At 37.9% G+C, this 18,889-nt stretch overlaps 2 protein-coding genes across 50 annotated transcripts in view; one reads left to right on the forward strand and one right to left on the reverse strand.

Moving 5' to 3' along the window:
- Positions 1-18,889, forward strand: part of DCAF6 (DDB1 and CUL4 associated factor 6) — a 181,743-nt gene that overhangs the window by 133,552 nt on the left and 29,302 nt on the right. For 24 of the 47 annotated variants that reach the window (XR_015161362.1, XR_015161365.1, XR_015161367.1 and 21 more), the window contains 2 exons: positions 1,305-1,388; positions 1,612-1,933. Coding sequence is in view for 34 of the 47 variants with exons in the window: in XM_086393976.1 (XP_086250102.1) it covers positions 1,305-1,388; positions 1,612-1,933 (406 nt within the window). In the remaining 13 variants the exon portion in view is untranslated. Of the gene's footprint in view, positions 1-1,304; positions 1,389-1,611; positions 1,934-6,930; positions 6,973-18,889 lie in introns of all 47 variants that reach the window. The other 23 variants (XR_015161364.1, XR_015161363.1, XR_015161371.1 and 20 more) reach the window with 1 other exon arrangement.
- GPR161 (G protein-coupled receptor 161) overlaps positions 11,956-18,889 on the reverse strand; it is a 100,765-nt gene continuing 93,831 nt past the window's right edge. For all 3 annotated transcript variants that reach the window (XM_086393986.1, XM_086393994.1, XM_086393987.1), the window contains one exon: positions 11,956-12,607. In XM_086393986.1, coding sequence (XP_086250112.1) covers positions 12,402-12,607 — 206 coding nt within the window. In that variant the 3' untranslated portion in view covers positions 11,956-12,401. The remainder of the gene's footprint in view (positions 12,608-18,889) is intronic.

The following is an 18,889-nucleotide window of genomic DNA, read 5'->3' on the forward strand; positions in this document are numbered from 1 at the left end:
TAAGCATTTAAGATGAGGCATCACAGGGAAGTGTAGTTCCCCTCTGTGGGTACAGTGGCCAGGATAGATGGTCATCATACTGACAGTACATTAGATATAAATGTTGGCTTGAGTTATCATTACCATTTTTATACCTAGCAGTGAAATCCAAAGTATCTATCTTGATTTTTTTCAAAGAATATAGGTTGTTTATGGAGGGAAAGAAAAAAGAGTTAAAATCTAAACAGGTTATGAGTGAATCCTGTTTCATATAAGAAGAGCCATTTGGAGAATGTTTTTAGAACCCTTTCCTGGAATATTTTTATGTGATCATCATATGAAATTTACGGCTTAGTACAGCCTTAGAACACAGTAGATTTTCAGTACATATTTGATAAATGAATTCATGAATCGTTTTTCATTAAATGAATACATACTTCAGTGTAACAGAGGTAACAAGAATTAAATACATATAAGGAGAAGGCAACGGCACCCCCTCCAGTACTTTTGCCTAGAAAATCCCATGGACAGAGGAGCCTGGTAGGCTGCAGTCCATGGGGTCGCTAGAGTCGGACACGACTGAGCAACTTCACTTTGACTTTTCACTTTCATGCATTGGAGAAGGGAATGGCAACCCACTCCAGTGTTCTTGCCTGGAGAATCCCACGGACTGGGAAGCCTGGCAGGCTGCCGCCTATGGGGTCGCACAGAGTCAGATACGACTGAAGCGACTTAGCAGCAGCAAGATGACTATCTAGCAAGCAGGTGTCCAATTAGGAACAAAAAAACCTGATCCTTCATAGGTCTATAGAATTAAATCCCAGAAATAAATATTTTCAGTAGCCAAATAGAATTTATGGTGAGGCTAACTTTACTCTTTGCTCATGATATTTCAAATTAGACCAAGTATATGACAAAAGGAAGAAAAATACTCAGTTTTTAAGTTTATATTCTTTGACATTTAGGGGAAAATAAAATCAAAATGAGGAATGTCAGTTGGGAGGAATAATCTCAAGCAGGATTCTTCACATAGAGTTCCTGAAGGTCCATGCATAGGCTTTGGGAAGAGGCAGTGGGCAGAAGTGATAAACAAATAGCGAATACCCAAATCTATTCCTGATAGTATTTTACTATTTTGTGGGTACAAACATAGTATTTGCGTTATACTCTGGGGGAGTTTTTATCTGAGTGTCAGAGGTTTCTATGACCCTAAAAGGGTTAAGAACTGCTTATGTATAGGAAACCTAGAATATTAATTAAATTAGTGTTTATTTTTCTTAACAAAAAAAAGTTAGGAGTTAATGATAATTTGGTTTAATTCCCAGAAACTCCTGAAGAATCATCAGAGGATGTGACACTTCAGGAAGGTACATCTGCAGAAAGCACAGTTCAAAACCATATAGATACAGGTGAGTTGTTTTGTTCTCCTTAGATAATTCCTTCATATAGGAAAGCAAGAAGCCTTAATCTGTGTTAGTCTCTCCAGAGTTAGAGACCATTTCCAAATATATGTATTGTGGAATTTTGTTCTTCATGTAGGGGAATTAGATTTATATTAGAAAATGTCTGAAGTTAGATTAAATAATTAGTGTTGCTGACATGACCAATTATTACTACTTTATTTTCTGACAGCACAATCAGATAAGTTTACTTCTGAGTCATTGGATTCTGGCTCAGGAGAAAGGAATGACTTCAATCTTGATAGCCCTTGTGGGGTTGCAGAAGAATCCACTTTGTCTGAAAAAGGCAAAGAACCAGGAACTTCAGATCAAACTAGCACTCCAAGTGCTTCCAGTACCAGCAATCCTGAGCCTCAGTCACAAACAGAAGCCATCGGGTCTTTGGCCCATGAGGAAACATTGACCAGGGACTCTGCTCTCCAGGACACAGATGATAGTGACGACGACCCAGTCCTGATCCCAGGTGCAAGGTATCGAGCAGGACCTGGTGATAGGTTGGTAAATTTTTAATTAACATGAACTATAAAAATATAATTCACAAGGCTTTATTTCTTTCTTTGAAGTTATGTAAAAGAGTTTCTCCGTTTTTGACAGTTACTTCCTGTAAGCGTGTCTCAGGCGTATAAACTCATAGAATTTTGTAAACTCATAGAATTTTGTAAACTGTAAGTAATTTCACATATTACATATTGCATTCTTTGAGCAAAAGAAGAAGATACAAAGAATTGCTGTTTATCTTCAGCACAAAGGCTTGGTCTTCAGTTTACAGATTCAGAGGAAGGAATATGGAGGATGGCCAACAGATTATTTACTGAGTTAGGGTTATCTTTAGTTGTCAGGTTGCCTCATAGAGATCTTGGCCTGTATCAGTTTGGGGTTTTTTTAGCGTTTAGTTTTTCTGCTCTTCTCTTAACCCTGGATTAAGGTAGTGTGATAAAGTTCTCTTTTTGAGAACATTGTGTTTTTCTCTGACTTTTACTAAGTAACTCAGTTTCAGAAATGAAAAGTCATACCAAGTAACAAATATTTTAACTGCAGTAAAGAATTAAATTGCTTACATGTTCATAACTTTTTCCATTTTTGATTTTATGTGTTCATAAGGATATATTTTATTTTTTTAGTAGGTAAAGTAAATCTTTAAAGTATATTGCATTCCATACATTCCTAAAACTATTTCTATAATTAGTGCCATCATAGCTCATTGTAAGTTCTGTCCCATTCTAGGGAATCAGATTTTACCTTTAAAATCTTAGCTTTCACAGGCATGAAGAATTGTATCACATGTATTTATGCTCAATGTACTGCTGTTTATAAAATGTTCTGACATTTCTGTCAAGTGAAAAATACAATGAAAATATTAATTTACCATTAAAGAGTGTCAATGTTATAAAATGATCAAGAGCATAATGACTTGAATTCTGGTTTTATCATTTACTAGCTGTTTCCTCATTCAAATTACTTAGTATCTCTTAAAGGTTCAGTTTCCTTATCTATAAAATGAGATTATAATTGTTTAGAATTGTTGTCAGAATTTAGAAGAAAATCAGTCAAAGGACTTGTCTCACTTTGAAAGCACTAAATAAATGATAGGTGTATTAAATAACCAAGACATTCCATGTAGCTACTTAGACTTTAAAAAGCAATTACAATAAGAATGGCTCTAGAGAGGACAAGCAAAATTCCTGAATATAGTAACTTGAAGTTCAGTTTAGCTGCCGTTTCTTAACTATGAAAAGATGGATAAGTATCTGCCTTTAGTCATATTTGGTCAAAGTGTTTACTTTGCAGTGACTTTTAAACAACATTTTGTTGTCACCTAACACACATTAGTCTTCAGATTCTTAGTATATATTTTAGACAAGTAAAACTTAGTTTCATTTCTTTCCATACTCAGAGGGAGTCCCATAGAGTATTATTACCACTTGATGTATGCAAATAAGGTTGGCAGGCATGACACAATTTGAAAATCAAACTGATGGTTTCTAAAACCTAGGATGGAGAGCCAGAGACTCTAACTATTTTATGCTTGTACATTTTTGGCTTTCAAATTATATAAGCAAACATATGTCCTTCATTTTTTATCTATACTTACATAGCTTAAATGATACTAAGGTCGTAATTGAAAATGAAATTTAAGTATCCATTTCTAGTAAAATGTACCATGTCACTTACCAAGTCTGTTTGTTTAGATAGGAATTATATATTTTTGGTAAATATTAGACACTTGCAAAAAATAATAATTATTTAACATCTTGTATTCAGGCTAATTATATAACACTTTTACCTGGCCTGCATTGTAGATGAGGAAACTTGAGGTGCTAAGCAGAGATTTTGAATATTCTAGACCTAAGGAAATTTTTTTTTTTTAACACGGTAGTATAACATGAATGAAAAAGGAGAATTTGTGGGGAGAATGGGTCCTAGAGAATGCAGAACATCTTGCAGCATATTGTCCTTACCTTGGATATCTTACTAGAAACTATATTATCTTTCTATTGAGTATTATCATTTACTTATCATTTTTGTAATACATGATTTATGTATTTTAGGGATTCTCCTGAAGTTTAGACATGCCACAGAATTGGCACCTGATAGCTTCATTGACCCAAGAAACCCATTTGCTGAACTAGACTAGCAGAATCTTTTAGAGGAGAGATGATCAGGTTCAACAGCCTGAAAGTGACCCCACTTTGCGCATGTACTCTTAAATTTGTGCTCTCATGGTTAGATCCAGATTTGAAACCACCTCTTGGTCTGTATTTGCTTTCCTGCTTTTTTTTTTTTTTAACTATTAATTAATATTCTGTATATTCAGTTTAGGTATTTAGCCTTTTTTGTCCTATATATTATTTAGTTATTTGTCCTATATATTATTCTATAGGACATAGCAGTAAACTTACTTAAGAGTAATAGAAAGATAATAAAATTCTTCCTTTTGAGAAAATTAATTTATTGAAGAGGACAAGTATGCAAACCATTTATAAATAGAAAATAGTTTTAATAAATATATGAAATTAGATACAATATTATATATATCAGTGTGTACACGTACATACACAAAGTTGTACATACTGAGATAATGCTGAGGTGATTAAAGTGGCTGTTTCATAATTACATCAGTTTTCCTTTGAAATTTGCATTATTCTCCTAGCTATTTACCAAAAAAATTTGCAAATGATGTAAGATCTTCCTTCTGACTTTTATGTAAATAATTTTGATAATTCCTAACTTTCTGAGTACCAAATTGATTAAATTTTGAACTACCTATATAAAGTATACTTTTTATTTCTGTACCTTTCTAAGGGCTCTTCATCCCTGGCCATTTATCTTACTTCCAGAATTTGGAGGAATGAGTGTGTTGACTTTTTTGTTCTAAAGATAGAAAGTTTAAGAAATTTTACTTCTTAAGAACATGAAAAGAATCATTCACCAGCTTAAGAATAAGCATATGATTTTTGTTCGTGAGAATTTCTATTTCCAAGGGAATAAAGAATTCCAAAGCTCTGCTGTAAAAATCATACCATTTGGTTCTTAGAGTCTAAGTAAACATCTCACTTGGATGAAATGCCAAACTAAAAGGATGCATGTCCCCTCTTGCTGCCATTTGAGGAACCCAGTCAAGATTAGTTTGGTTAGGCCAGAGAGATGGTCCCAAAATTAAAAATGGTTAAAGAGTATATACTTAGCTTTGTACCTTAATTTGATGAAGAATTACATAGTGGATCTCATAAATTTTTTGCCACACATTTAATTTTTAAATGAAACCTAAAAAGTTTGTAGCTAAGCCATTTTTGACACGTTTAATGAAAATATCAAAACAGTTCTTTGCAATACAAAGTTACAATTTTTTAAATAAAGATTTGCATTCTTATAATTCAGTTAAATAAATATGACCCAGGTTTTCACTTTTGAGCTGAGATCAAGCATGAGAAGGAAATGTCTTAGAAAATAAAATGTTAGCCTTAACAACTAACATAGGTATTTTAAAATCTCTTCTTATTAAATACAGCTAGTCTCAGTCTAAATATAACTGGGACTGTCTATAACAGAGGCCAGCAGACTTTTTCCTAAAAAGCTAAAGAGGAAATATTTTAGGCTTTACTGGCCAGGAGGCAAAGTGGAGGCTATTATGTAAGCACTTACATAACCATATAAGATGTAACCATTTATAAAAACCACTGGTCTCTTGTGGTTCATTACAAAAATAGGCAGCTGGTCAGATTTGGCCCAAGAGCCGTAGTTTGCTGATCCCTGCTTTATAGCAGATCAGTCTTATAGAAAGAAACCAAGCTATAGTATATGGTAAAATTCCTCTGTTGACAGATAACCAATGTTCAAAACAAATCTGTGAATTACCACGTTAGATCTCCTTTAACTTTGTTTATAGCAGGAACACAGAACATTAAATGGAAACTAAATTGAAGAAAGAAATAATCAAACATATCTACTTTCTAATATGGTTTTAAAAAATAAAGTAGTATGTACATCTCTTAGGGATTTTATGTATTGGATTTAGAGACATAAACAGGTGCTCTTGGAATGAAAGAAAAGTGGTTTTGTGTTTAGCGGTTTATTGTTTAGATGGTCTTCATGTAAACTGTTTTCAGCACACCAAATCCAACTTCTAGTAAATGATAGGATGGCCTGACAGTTCATCCTCTTGACAAACCCAAGAGGTTTTTACTCTCTAAAAAGAGACAAGCATCTAAGTAAGCTTTCTGAAGTTCTCAAAGAGTCTTGAATAGATTTTTATAGACTCAGTTAAGATGCTCTAAAATTTTTTATATAAAGATTAAAGATACCACTTTCTAAAAATATGTTTCTTATTTGCGTAGAAATTCAGTTCTATTTACCTATTTTGGACTATGGAACATGGCCTTCTTGAAAGCCAAAATTCTTTGCATACTGTAAATTTGCTGTCATCTATTGAATCATCATTATAATCACTTTTTCAGTATTTCTAGTGATTCAAGTTTATTTTTTATTAACATTTCAAAGAAAAACATAATCATAGAGAAAGAACTGAACTCCTAGGGAGTTAAAAGCTTTGTTAATTCTTTACTTGCTTGTTATCCAGTCTTATGTTTAGGACAAATGAATCAGCTCAGGGCTTAATTATTTAGTTCCTAAAGAGCAGCTCAGCCCTGGGGAGCTAACGTAGGTGTTCCAGTGGATGGTATTGATAATATGACTCTGCAAGTTCCCTGCTTTCTGTAACAAGGTTAGGTTCTAATCTTTTTATAAGATAAAGGGATTAAGTACAATGTTTTCCTTCCAGTCTATCTTCAGTGAGCTACTTGTCTTTAATTTCCTCATATACATTTAGTTGAATGACATATTCTCACGTAATACCCTGAGTCACAAAGGGTAACAAAAGTATTTTAGATTTATATGATTAATGATAAAAGTAGTGGCCTTCATGCTTTAAGTATTTGGTTCTTTGAAGTGAAGCCTTTGTGAGTGACTTTAGTTATTGTGTTCCCTTCACTAGATTTAATATCAGAGGAACAACAATAGGTGATAGAATAATGAGGTAATTCAGTATGCTCCTTCATTATTTTACTCTATGATGAATATGCTAGGTCTTCTTTTTTCCACAGCTAACCACTTTTCCTATTAACAGTTAATACTTCTTTGAACTTAACTGAACTCTAAGTGCTAAGCATTATAAATGGGTTGCTTTTCAGAAACTATATTTAGCTGCATGCACTGCATGGGAATAGAATGAAAAGAAATTTCTTGTGTGCATATGTAATTGATGTTCACTTCAAGTGTGTCATATGATAAAGTAACTGTAATCTGAAATTGTTGTTTAGTGGCTCGGTTGTGTCCTAATCTTTTGTGATCCCATGGACTGACTGCCAGGCTGCCCTGTCCATGGGATTTCCCAGGTAAGAATACTGAAGTAGGTTGCCATTTCCTTCTCCAAGGGATCTTCCCAACCCAGGGATGAACCCACATTTCCTGCAGGCAGATTCTTTACTGCTGAGCCACCAGGGAATCCCATAATCTAAAATGATGCACTTTAAATATTAGCTAGTACTGCTGTGTGATACTAAATTACTGGATTGCATTCTTCAACAAAATACTCAAAGCAAGTAGCTAATATTAGCTAATTTGTTGAAGAATGCAATTTGTGTTTTTTTAAAAACTCAGTTGGGGTAGCATTTAGCAGCTTTTTTGCTTGAAATAAGTAACAAAAAATGGACTTCAATCTAAGTCTCTTCATAGGTTTAAAATTCTGATTTTTTTTTTTTTTAAGAAAGGGACTTTCACATGAATAACTTAGTAACTTAGTATCACACATCAAGGGATAACAAGCCCTCAAAGACTTCTGTAGTTTGAAGACTAACAGGGGGATACATTTTAACATGTAAGTTAAAGTTTCAGCTCCATTATTCATGTACCGAAAACCTGATATACTGACAAAATCAGTACTTATTCAGTTCAGTTCAGTTCATTCACTCAGTCGTGTCCGACTCTTTGCGACCCCACGAATAGCAGCACGCCAGGCCTCCCTGTCCATCACCAACTCCCGGACTTCACTCAGACTCACGTCCATCGAGTCAGTGATGCCATCCAGCCATCTCATCCTCTGTCGTCCCCTTTTCCTCTTGCCCCCAATCTCTCCCAGCATCAGAGTCTTTTCCAGTGAGTCAACTCTTCGCATGAGGTGGCCAAAGTACTGGAGTTTCAGCTTTAGCATCATTCCTTCCAAAGAAATCCCAGGACTGATCTCCTTTAGGATGGACTGGTTGGATCTCCTTGCAGTCCAAGGGACTCTCAAGAGTCTTCTCCAACACCACAGTTCAAAAGCATCAATTCTTCGGCGCTCAGCTTTCTTCACAGTCCAGCTCTCACATCCATACATGACCACAGGAAAAACCATAGCCTTGACTAGATGGACCTTTGTTGGCAAAGTAATGTCTCTGCTTTTGAATATGCTATCTAGGTTAGTCATAACTTTCCTTCCAAGGAGTAAGCGTCTTTTAATTTCATGGCTGCAATCACCATCTGCAGTGATTTTGGAGCCCCCCAAAATAAAGTCTGACACTCTTTCCCCATCTATTTGCCATGAAGTGAGGGGACCAGATGCCATGATCTTAGTTTTCTGAATGTTGAGCTTTAAGCCAACTTTTTCACTTCCCTGTTTCACTTTCATCAAGAGGCTTTTTAGTTCCTCTTCTCTTTCTGCCATAAGGGTGGTATCATCTGCATATCGGAGGTTATTGATATTTCTCCCGGCAATCTTGATTCCAGCTTGTACTTATTAGGTTGGTACAAAAGTAATTGTAGTTTCGAACCAAGAATTTTAAACATAACTAAGCTCAAACACATCTTTATTAATCAAAATGGGAACCATTACACCAAACACATTTTTGCCAACGAGAACTAAGTTTGTTCTTGTAGCATAAAAATTGTGCCTTGGAATTCGACAAACTCTGGTAAAGCATTTTCTGCCTCCTGCTGGTTGTGGAAGCACGTTGCCTACAAAAAGTTGTTGAGATGCTTGAAGTTCATAGTTGTTTGGTGAGAGGTCAGGTGAATATGGCAGATGAGGCAAAACTTCGTAGCCCAATTTATTCAACTTTTGAAGCATTGGTTGTGCATCATGCAGTCAGGCGTTGTTGTGGAGAAGAATTGGACTCATTCTATTGACCAGTGCCGGCTGCAGGCATTGCAGTTTTCAGTGCATCTCATTGATTTGCTGAGCATACTTCTCAGATGTAATGATTTTCCAGGGATTCAGAAAGGTGTAGTGGATCAGACTGGCTGTAGACCATCAAACAGCAACTGAGACCTTTTTTTTGGTGCAAGTTTGGATTTGGAAAGTGCTTTGGAGCTGCTGCTTTGTCCAGCCACTCGGCTGGTTGTCGCAGGTTGTTGTTTAAAGTCTACTTTTCATCACATGTCACAGTCTAATCAAGAAATGGTTTGTCGTTGTTGCATAGAATAAGAGAAGACAACACTTTAAAAGGATGATTTTTAAGAAATTTTCAGTCACTTACCAAGGCAGCCACTTACCAAGCCTTTTCACCTTTCCAATTTGCTTCAAATGCCTAATGAGTGTAGAATGGTCAACACAGTTCTTCAGCAGCTTCTCACATAGTTTTTAAGAGGATCACTTTGATGATGCTCTCAATTAGTTGTTGTCAGCTTTCGACGGCTGGCCACTGCAGTCCTTATCTTTGGGTTTCATCTCCTTTGCAAAACTTCTTGAACCACTGCCGCTTTGTACTTTGGTTAGCAGTTCCTGGGCCAGAAGTGTTATTGATGTGGCAGGTTATCTCCGCTGCTATATGACATATTTTGAACTCGAATAAAAAAATCGTTTGAATTTGCTTTTTGTCTAACATCATTTCCCTAGTCTAAAATAAATAAAAAATCAACAGCAAGTAATAAGTTACTAGCAAAAAAACATAAAGTGAGAGATGTTCATTAAAATGACGTGTAACATAACCCTACATAAGAATGTATTCCAATATCAAATGGCAATTCTAGTGGCACACGTATGTTATTTGTCACATGTTTCTAAAACATAAAACATAATATATAGCAACCATGAGAAATGTAAAATTAGAGTTCCTGGTGGGGAATACAGAGTTGATGGAATAAGCCAAAAATATTTTAAGTATATAGAAATCCTTGGTTAAGTCCTATTCTTATGAGGAGCCTCATGTAAACATCTCAAAATTATTTTTACTTTTGTATTAGTGTTTCTAGGTTTTAACATAAAATATATATGAATGTGCTGCTGCTGCTACTAAGTCGCTTCAGTTGTGTCCGACTCTGTGCGACCCCATAGATGGCAGCCCACCAGGCTCCCCCATTCCTGGGATTCTCCAGGCAAGAACACTGAAGTGGGTTGCCATTTCCTTCCCTGATGCATGAAAGTGAAAAGTGAAAGTGAAGTCGCTCAGTCCTGTCCGACTCTTAGCGACCCCATGGACTGTAGCCCACCAGGCTTCTCCATCCATGGGATTTTCCAGGCAAGAGTACTGGAGTGGGGTGCCATTGCCTTCTCCGTATATGAATGTAACTTTTTGCAAATTATTCTATCGGTAGTTACTACTTTCTAATTGTATAATAGTAGAATAGATTTGTTTCAGGCCTGTTTGGTTTTCTGATTTATACCTTGAATCCTAAGCACTCAGTCTGATTTTACAGGGAAGATTGCAACTTTAAAGTACCATGTCACTCTAAAAGCTAAAACGTTGGGTGGAGGGCACTCTGTGTTATGACTGTTGCCAAGAATTGCTTATACTCCCTACATCGGCCATATTCAGAGTATCTCCACATGCACCTTATGTCTCCATGTCTTTACTTACTCTGTGCCCCTCTAATTGAAATGACCTCCTATTACCATCATCAGCATCATGGCCATTTCATCTTTCAACATGCATCTTAAGCTGCTTTTTTTGAAACTTTCCTTAGCATAATTCCAAGTAGGACTGAACATTTCTTCTGTATGCCTTTATATATATTATGCTACCTATAACACTTTATTGCATATGTGTATGTGTATGTTTCCCTGTGTAAGATGTAAGTTCATTTTAAGGCCAGCATACTACATGCATGCATACATAAATAAAAGTTGGCAAAGAAGATTATCTTTTTATCTAAATTCTAGCTACCGAATTTTTATTCATATTTCCTTAGATGATCTGGTTTATTGATTTTCTTCTTCTGCTTCCTAAAATTTGAAATAAATGAAAATCTATAAGTTACTTTTTTAGGGGTCTGACAGCATTCCCACGCATTTGATTACTTGCTAGAAAGAACTGAGGGTAACTTTTAATCATGGCTATAGTTTATTATGAAGAGGGAAAAACACATCAGATAGAATCTAGAAGAATCCAGGCACAAGCTTCCAATGCTCTCCCACCCAGGATGGTCCATACAACGTGCTCCTTTTTCCAGCGGTAAAAGGCATTTGACGCTAGTGTAATGTTTCTGCCCAGAGAAGCCTGCTTAAGACTCAAAATCCACCAGTTTTATTGGAGGCAAGTCATATAGGCACCCTCTGCACCAAACCACAACCACCTGAGTTCCAGATCCTGAAGGAAAGTAGACGTTCACGATAAATCACATTATTTGTACAGACCATCTTGGCAACCAGGTATGTCAGGGTTCATTGTCCCAGGCAGGCAGGACAATGGAGGAAACATTATAAAGTCAAGTTCCCAGGCACCAGCCAAGGGCCAGCCTTGGAAACAGACCCTTCTAAAGATAGCAGCATTGGGCCTGCTATACTTTACTTTTATTTACTAATGCACTTTGAGGCAAAGAATTGAAACTTCCCCCCAACCCCCCTCCACACACATACCACAGACACAAGAGGAGTAGAAACAGCAAGATGCTCTCCAGCAACTCATCCATGTCTCTCATATCTGATACTTGTAAAAGATAGTGACTGAAATTCCAATCCAGAGACCTTTCTTATTGGTAACAATAAATCTATAAACAAGGGCTTTAAAGCACTTAAAAGTATCATTTTAAAAAAACACAAGTAGCATCTTTTCTAAATTTTTATTCATAGATTCATATGGCCATCAAACTTTTTTTTAGTTGATAATTTAAAGCTAAATTTGAGCTTAATTCTGAAAAATCCAAGACTCTAAATTTGGAGGTTCAAGCCAGTGAGGTTTTCTCTCTGAAAACAATTAAGTAAATACGAGAAAAGTGTGTACATAGTAGACTTCATAGACTGGTATTTAGAGTTACAGTGAGGCATAAATAAGTGAAATTTAACTTATTTTTTTGTTATAATATCATTTGCCTAGGAAAGTTTCCTTGGCATATACCATAACAACTTTGGATCTCATGCCAAAGTTTTATCGGTTCGGTTCAGTTCAGTCGCTCAGTCGTGTCTGACTCTTTGCCACCCCACGAATCGCAGCACGCCAGGCCTCCCTGTCTATCACCAACTCCCGGAGTTCACTCAGACTCACGTCCATCGAGTCAGTGATGCCATCCATCCATCTCATCCTCTGTCGTCCCCTTCTCCTCCTGCCCCCAATCCCTCCCACCATCAGCGTCTTTTCCAATGAGTCCACTCTTCTCATGAGGTGGCCAAAGTACTGGAGTTTCAGCTTTAGCATCATTCCCTCCAAAGAAATCCCAGGGCTGATCTCCTTCAGAATGGACTGGTTGGATCTCCAGCTGCTCTGAAAATAGAGACATAAACGTAGTGTTTGTTACATAAACTCTCCTGTTGCAGAGGACAGCATAGGAGATGGGGACTGAGAATAGCATCCGTGTGTTTGTAGAAACCTAATATTTTGATCTTTGAATGGGGAACTCAGTCTCAAGTTTTGTAAATAAATGCATACTCAATTTATTTTAAGATGGAAGAATTTAGTTATAAATCAGGAAGATGGAGGTTACTGTTGCCTTAAGCGTTCTGAGTTTGGAAAATCCTACATTGTCTATACCTCTCTCTGAAACTTATAAACCACATTAGTATAATAAACCCTGTAAGAAAACCTGCAAAAAGGAAACCTTTTTAGCTGTTCTTAATTCATTTTTTATACATTTATTTGAACACAAACCTGTTATGTGGAAAGCCTCCAAAAATCCCACAACTTGGAAAATGCTTTTCAGATCATTCCAATTTACAGCCTACAGTTCACTTGCTCAGTTGTGTCCGACTCTTTGCCAACCCCATGGACTGCAGCATGCAAGCCTTACCTGTCCATCACCAACTCCTGGAGCTTACTCAGACTCATGACCATTGAGTTGGTGAAGCCATCCAACCATCTTATCCTCTGTCATCCCCTTATCCTCCTGCCTTCAGTCTTTTCCACCATCAGGGTCTTTTCCAATGAGTCAGTTCTTTGCTTCAGGTGACCAAAGCGTTGGAGTTTGAGCTTCAGCATCAGTCCTTCCAATGAATATTCAGGGCTGATCTCCTTCAGAATGGACTGGTTGGATCTCCTTGCAGTCCAAGGGACTCTCAATAGTCTTCTCCAAGACCACAGTTCAAAAGCATCAGTTCCTCAGTGCTCAGCTTTCTTCATAGTCCACCTCTCATATCTATACATGACCACTGGAAAAACCATAGCCTTGACTGGATGGACCTTTGTTGGCAAAGTAATGTCTCTCCTTTTCAATATGCTATCTAGGTTGGACATAACTTTCCTTCCAAGGAGTAAGCGTCTTTTAATTTCATGGCTGCAGTCACCATCTGCAGTGATTTTGGAGCCCCAAGAAAATAAAGTCTGGCACTGTTTCCACTGTTTCCCCATCTATTTCCCATGAAGTGATGGGACCAGAGGCCATGATCTTCATTTTCTGAATGTTGAGCTTTAAGCCAACTTTTTCACTCTCCTCTTTCACTTTCATCACGAGGCTTTTTATTTATTTATCAAATTGGAAGTGGTCAAACGAGATGGCAAGAGTGAATGTCAACATTCTAGGAATCAGCGAAATGAAATGGACTAGAATGGGTGAATTTAACTCAGATGACCATTATATCTACTACTGCGGGCAGGAATCCCTCAGAAAAAATGTAGTAGCCATATGGTCAACAAAAGAGTCCGAAATGCAGTACTTGGATGCAATCTCAAAAACGACAGAATGATCTCTGTTCGTTTCCAAGGCAAACCATTCAATATCACAGTAATCCAAGTCTGCCCCAACCAGTAACACTGAAGAAGCTGAAATTGAACGGTTCTATGAAGACCTACAAGACCTCTTAGAACTAACACCCAAAAAATGTGTCCTTTTCATTATAGGGGACTGGAATGCAAAAGTAGGAAGTCAAGAAACACCTGGAGTAACAGGCAAATTTGGCCTTGGAATACGGAATGAAGCAGGGCAAAGACTAATAGATTTTTGCCAAGAAAATGCAGTGGTCATAACAAACACCCTCTTCCAACAACACAAGAGAAGACTCTATACATGGACATCACCAGATGGTCAACACTGAAATCAGATTGATTATATTCTTTGCAGCCAAAGATGGAGAAGCTCTATACATTCAGCAAAAACAAGACCAGGAGCTGACTGTGGCTCAGACCATGAACTCCTTATTGCCAAATTCAGACTTAAATTGAAGAAAGTAGGGAAAACCACTAGACCATTCAGGTATGACCTAAATCAAATCCTTTATGATTATACAGTGGAAGTGAGAAATATATTTAAGGGCCTAGATCTGATAGATAGAGTGCCTGATGAACTATGGAAGGAGGATCGTGGCATTGTATAGATGACAGGGATCAAGACCATTCCCATGGAAAAGAAATGCAGAAAAGCAAAATGACTGCATGGGGAGGCCTTACAGATAGCTGTGAAAAGAGGAGAAGCGAAAAGCAAAGGAGAAAAGGAAAGATATAAACATCTGAATGCAGAGTTCCAAAGAATAGCAAGAAGAGATAAGAAAGCCTTCTTCAGCAATCAGTGCAAAGAAATAGAGGAAAACAACAGAATGGGAAAGACTAGGGATCTCTTCAAGAAAATTAGAGATACCAAAGGAACATTTCATGCAAAGATGAGCTCGATAAAGGACAGAAATGGTATGGACCTAACAGAAGCAAAAGATATTAAGAAGAGATGGCAAAATACACAGAAGAACTGTACAAAAAAGATCTTCACGACCCAGATAATCACCATGGTGTGATCACTGACCTAGAGCTAGACATCCTGGAATGTGAAGTCAAGTGGGCCTTAGAAAGCATCACTACGAACAAAGCTAGTGGAGGTAATGGAATTCCAGTTGAGCTCTTCCAAATCCTGAAAGCTGATGCTGTAAAAGTGCTGCACTCAATATGCCAGCAAATTTGGAAAACTCAGCAGTGGCCACAGGACTGGCAAAGGTCAGTTTTCATTCCAATCCCAAAGAAAGGCAATGCCAAAGAATGCTCAAACTACCGCACAATTGCACTCATCTCACACGCTAGTAAAGTAATGCTCAAAATTCTCCAAGCCAGGCTTTAGCAATATGTGAACCGTGAACTTCCTGATGTTCAAGCTGGTTTTAGAAAAGACAGAGGAACCAGAGATCAAATTGCCAACATCCACTGGATCATGGAAAAAGCAAGAGAGTTCCAGAAAAACATCTATTTCTGCTTTATTGACTATGCCAAAGCCTTTGACTGTGGGGATCACAATAAACTGTGGAACATTCTGAAAGATAGGAATACCAGACCACCTGATCTGCCTCTTGAGAAATTTGTATGCAGGTCAGGAAGCAACAGTTAGAATTGGACATGGAACAGCAGACTGGTTCCAAATAGGAAAAGGAGTTTGTCAAGGCTGTATATTGTCACCCTGTTTATTTAACTTATATGCAGAGTACATCATGAGAAACGCTGGACTGGAAGAAGCACAAGCTGGAATCAAGATTGCTGGGAGAAATATCAATAACCTCAGATATGCAGATGACACCACCCTTATGGCAGAAAGTGAAGAGGAACTCAAGAGCCTCTTGATGAAAGTGAAAGTGGAGAGTGAAAAAGTTGGCTTAAAGCTCAACATTCAGAAAACGAAGATCATGGCATCCGGTCCCACCACTTCATGGGAAATAGATGGGGAAACAGTGGAAACAGTGTCAGACTTTATTTTTCTGGGCTCCAAAATCACTGCAGATGGTGACTGCAGCCATAAATTTAAAAGACGCTTACTCCTTGGATGGAAAGTTATGACCAACCTAGATAGCGTATTCAAAAGCAAAGACATTACTTTGCCAACAAAGATTCATCTAGTCAAGGCTATGGTTTTTCCTGTGGTCATGTATGGATGTGAGAGTTGGACTGTGAAGAAGACTGAGCGCCGAAGAATTGATGCTTTTGAACTGTGGTATTGGAGAAGACTCTTGAGAGTCCCTTGGACTGCAAGGAGATCCAACCAGTCCATTCTGAAGGAGATCAGCCCTGGGATTTCTTTGGAGGGAATGATGCTAAGGCTAGAACTCCAGTACTTTGGCCACCTCATGTGAAGAGTTGACTCATTGGAAAAGACTGTGATGCTGGGAGGGATTGGGGGCAGGAGGAGAAGGGGACAACAGAGGATGAGATGGCTGGATGGCATCACTAATTCGATGGACAAGAGTCTCAGTGAACTCAGTGAGTTGGTGATGGACAGGGAGGCTTGGCATGCTGCGATTCATGGGGTCGCAAAGAGTCGGACACGACTGAGTGACTGATCTGATCTGATTATTATTATTTTTTACTTTACCATATTGTATTGGTTTTGCCATACATCAGCATGCATGCGCCACGGGTGTACATGTGTTCCCCATCCTGAACCCCCCTCCCATCTCCCTCCCCATACCATCCCTCTGGGTCATCCCAGTACACCAGCCCCAAGCTTCCTGTATCCTGTATTGAACCTGGACTGGCAATTCATTTCTTATATGATATTATACATGTTTTAATACCATTCTCCCAAATCATCCCCCGCCCACTGCCACAGAGTCCAAAAGACTGTTCTATACATCTGTGTCTTTTGCTGTCTCGCATACAGGGTTGTCGTTACCATCTTTCTAAATTCCATATATATGCGTTAGTATACTGTATTGGTGTTTTTCTTTCTGGCTTACTTCACTCTGTATAATAGGCTCCAGTTTCATCCACCTCATTAGAACTGATTTAAATGTATTCTTTTTAATGGCTGAGTAATAATCCATTGTGTATATGTACCACAGCTTTCTTATCCATTCATCTGCTGATGGACATCTAGGTTGCTTCCACGTCCTGGCTATTATAAACAGTGCTGCGATGAACTTTGGGGTACATGTGTCTCTTTCAGTTCTGGTTTCCTTGGTATGTATGCCCAGCAATGGGATTCCTGGGTTGTATGGCAGTTCTATTTCCAGTTTTTTAAGGAATCTCCACACTGTTATCCATAGTGGTTGTACTAGTTTGCATTCCCATGTAAGATTGTTCCCTTTTCTCCATACCCTCTCCAGCATTTATTGCTTATAGACTTTTGGATTGCAGCCATTCTGACTGGTGTGAAACGGTACTTCATTGTGGTTTTGATTTGCATTTCTCTGATAATGAGTGATCTTGAGCATCTTTTCATGTGTTTGTTAGCCATCTCTATGTCTTCTTTGGAGAAATGTCTATTTATTTCTTTGGCCCATTTTTTGATTGGGTCGTTTATTTTTCTGGAATTGAGCTGCAGGAGTTGCTTGTATATTTTTGAGATTAGTTGTTTGTCAGTTGCTTCATTTGCTATTATTTTCTCCCATTCTGAAGGCTGTCTTTTCACCTTGCTTATAGTTTCTTTAGTTGTGCAGAAGCTTTTAGTTTTAATTAGATCCCATTTGTTTATTTTTCCTTTTATTTCCAATATTCTGGGAGGTGGGTCATAGAGGATCCTGCTGTGATGTATGTCGGAGAGTGTTTTGCCTATGTTCTCCTCTAGGAGTTTTATAGTTTCTGGTCTTATGTTTAGATCTTTAATCCATTTTGAGTTTATTTTTGTGTATGGTGTTAGAAAGTGTTCTAGTTTCATTCTTTTACAAGTGGTTGACCAGTTTTCCCAGCACCACTTGTTAAAAGAGATTGTCTTTTCTCCACTGTATATTCTTGCCTCCTTTGTCAAAGATAAGGTGTCCATAGGTGCGTGGGTTTATCTCTGGGCTTTCAATTTTGTTTCATTGATCTATATTTCTGTCTTTGTGCCAGCACCATACTGTCTTGATGACTGTGGCTTTGTAGTAGAGCCTGAAAGGAGGCTTTTTAGTTCCTCTTCACTTTCTGCTATAAGGGTGGTGTCATCTGCATATCTGAGGTTATTGATATTTCTCCCGGCAGTCTTGAGATCAGCTTGTGCTTCTTCCAGCCCAGCGTTTCTCTTGATGTACTCTGCATATAAGTTAAATAAGCAGGGTGACAATATACAGCCTTGACGTACTCCTTTTCCTATTTGGAACCCGTCTGTTCCATGTCATGTTCTAACTGTTGCTTCCTGACCTGCATATAGGTTTCTTAAGAGGCAGGTCAGGTGGTCTGGTATTCCCATCTCTTTCAGAATTTCCCCAGTTTATTGTGATCCCCACAGTCAAAGGCTTTGGCATAGTCAATAAAGCAGAAATAGATGTTTTTCTGGAACTCTTTGCTTTTTTGATGATCCAGCGGATGTTGGCAATTTGATCTGTGGTTCCTCTGCCTTTTCTAAAACCAGCTTGAACATCAGGAAGTTCATGGTTCACATATTGCTGAAGCCTGGCTTGGAGAATTTTGAGCATTACTTTACTAGCAGGTGAGATGAGTGCAATTGTGCGGTAGTTTGAGCATTCTTTGGCATTGCCTTTCTTTGGGATTGGAATGAAAACTGACCTTTTCCAGTCCTGTGGCCACTGCTGAGTTTTCCAAATTTGCTGGCATATTGAGTGCAGCACTTTCAAAGCATCATCTTTCAGGATTGGAAATAGCTCAACTGGAATTCTATCAGCTCCACTAGCTTTGTTCGTAGTGATGCTTTCTAAGGCCCGCTTGACT

Source organism: Bos grunniens, chromosome 3 (assembly GCF_055505025.1).
Source record: "Bos grunniens cultivar Pamir isolate PY7600 chromosome 3, Bosgru_T2T1.0, whole genome shotgun sequence".
In the NCBI taxonomy this organism is placed as follows: Eukaryota; Metazoa; Chordata; class Mammalia; order Artiodactyla; family Bovidae; genus Bos; species Bos grunniens.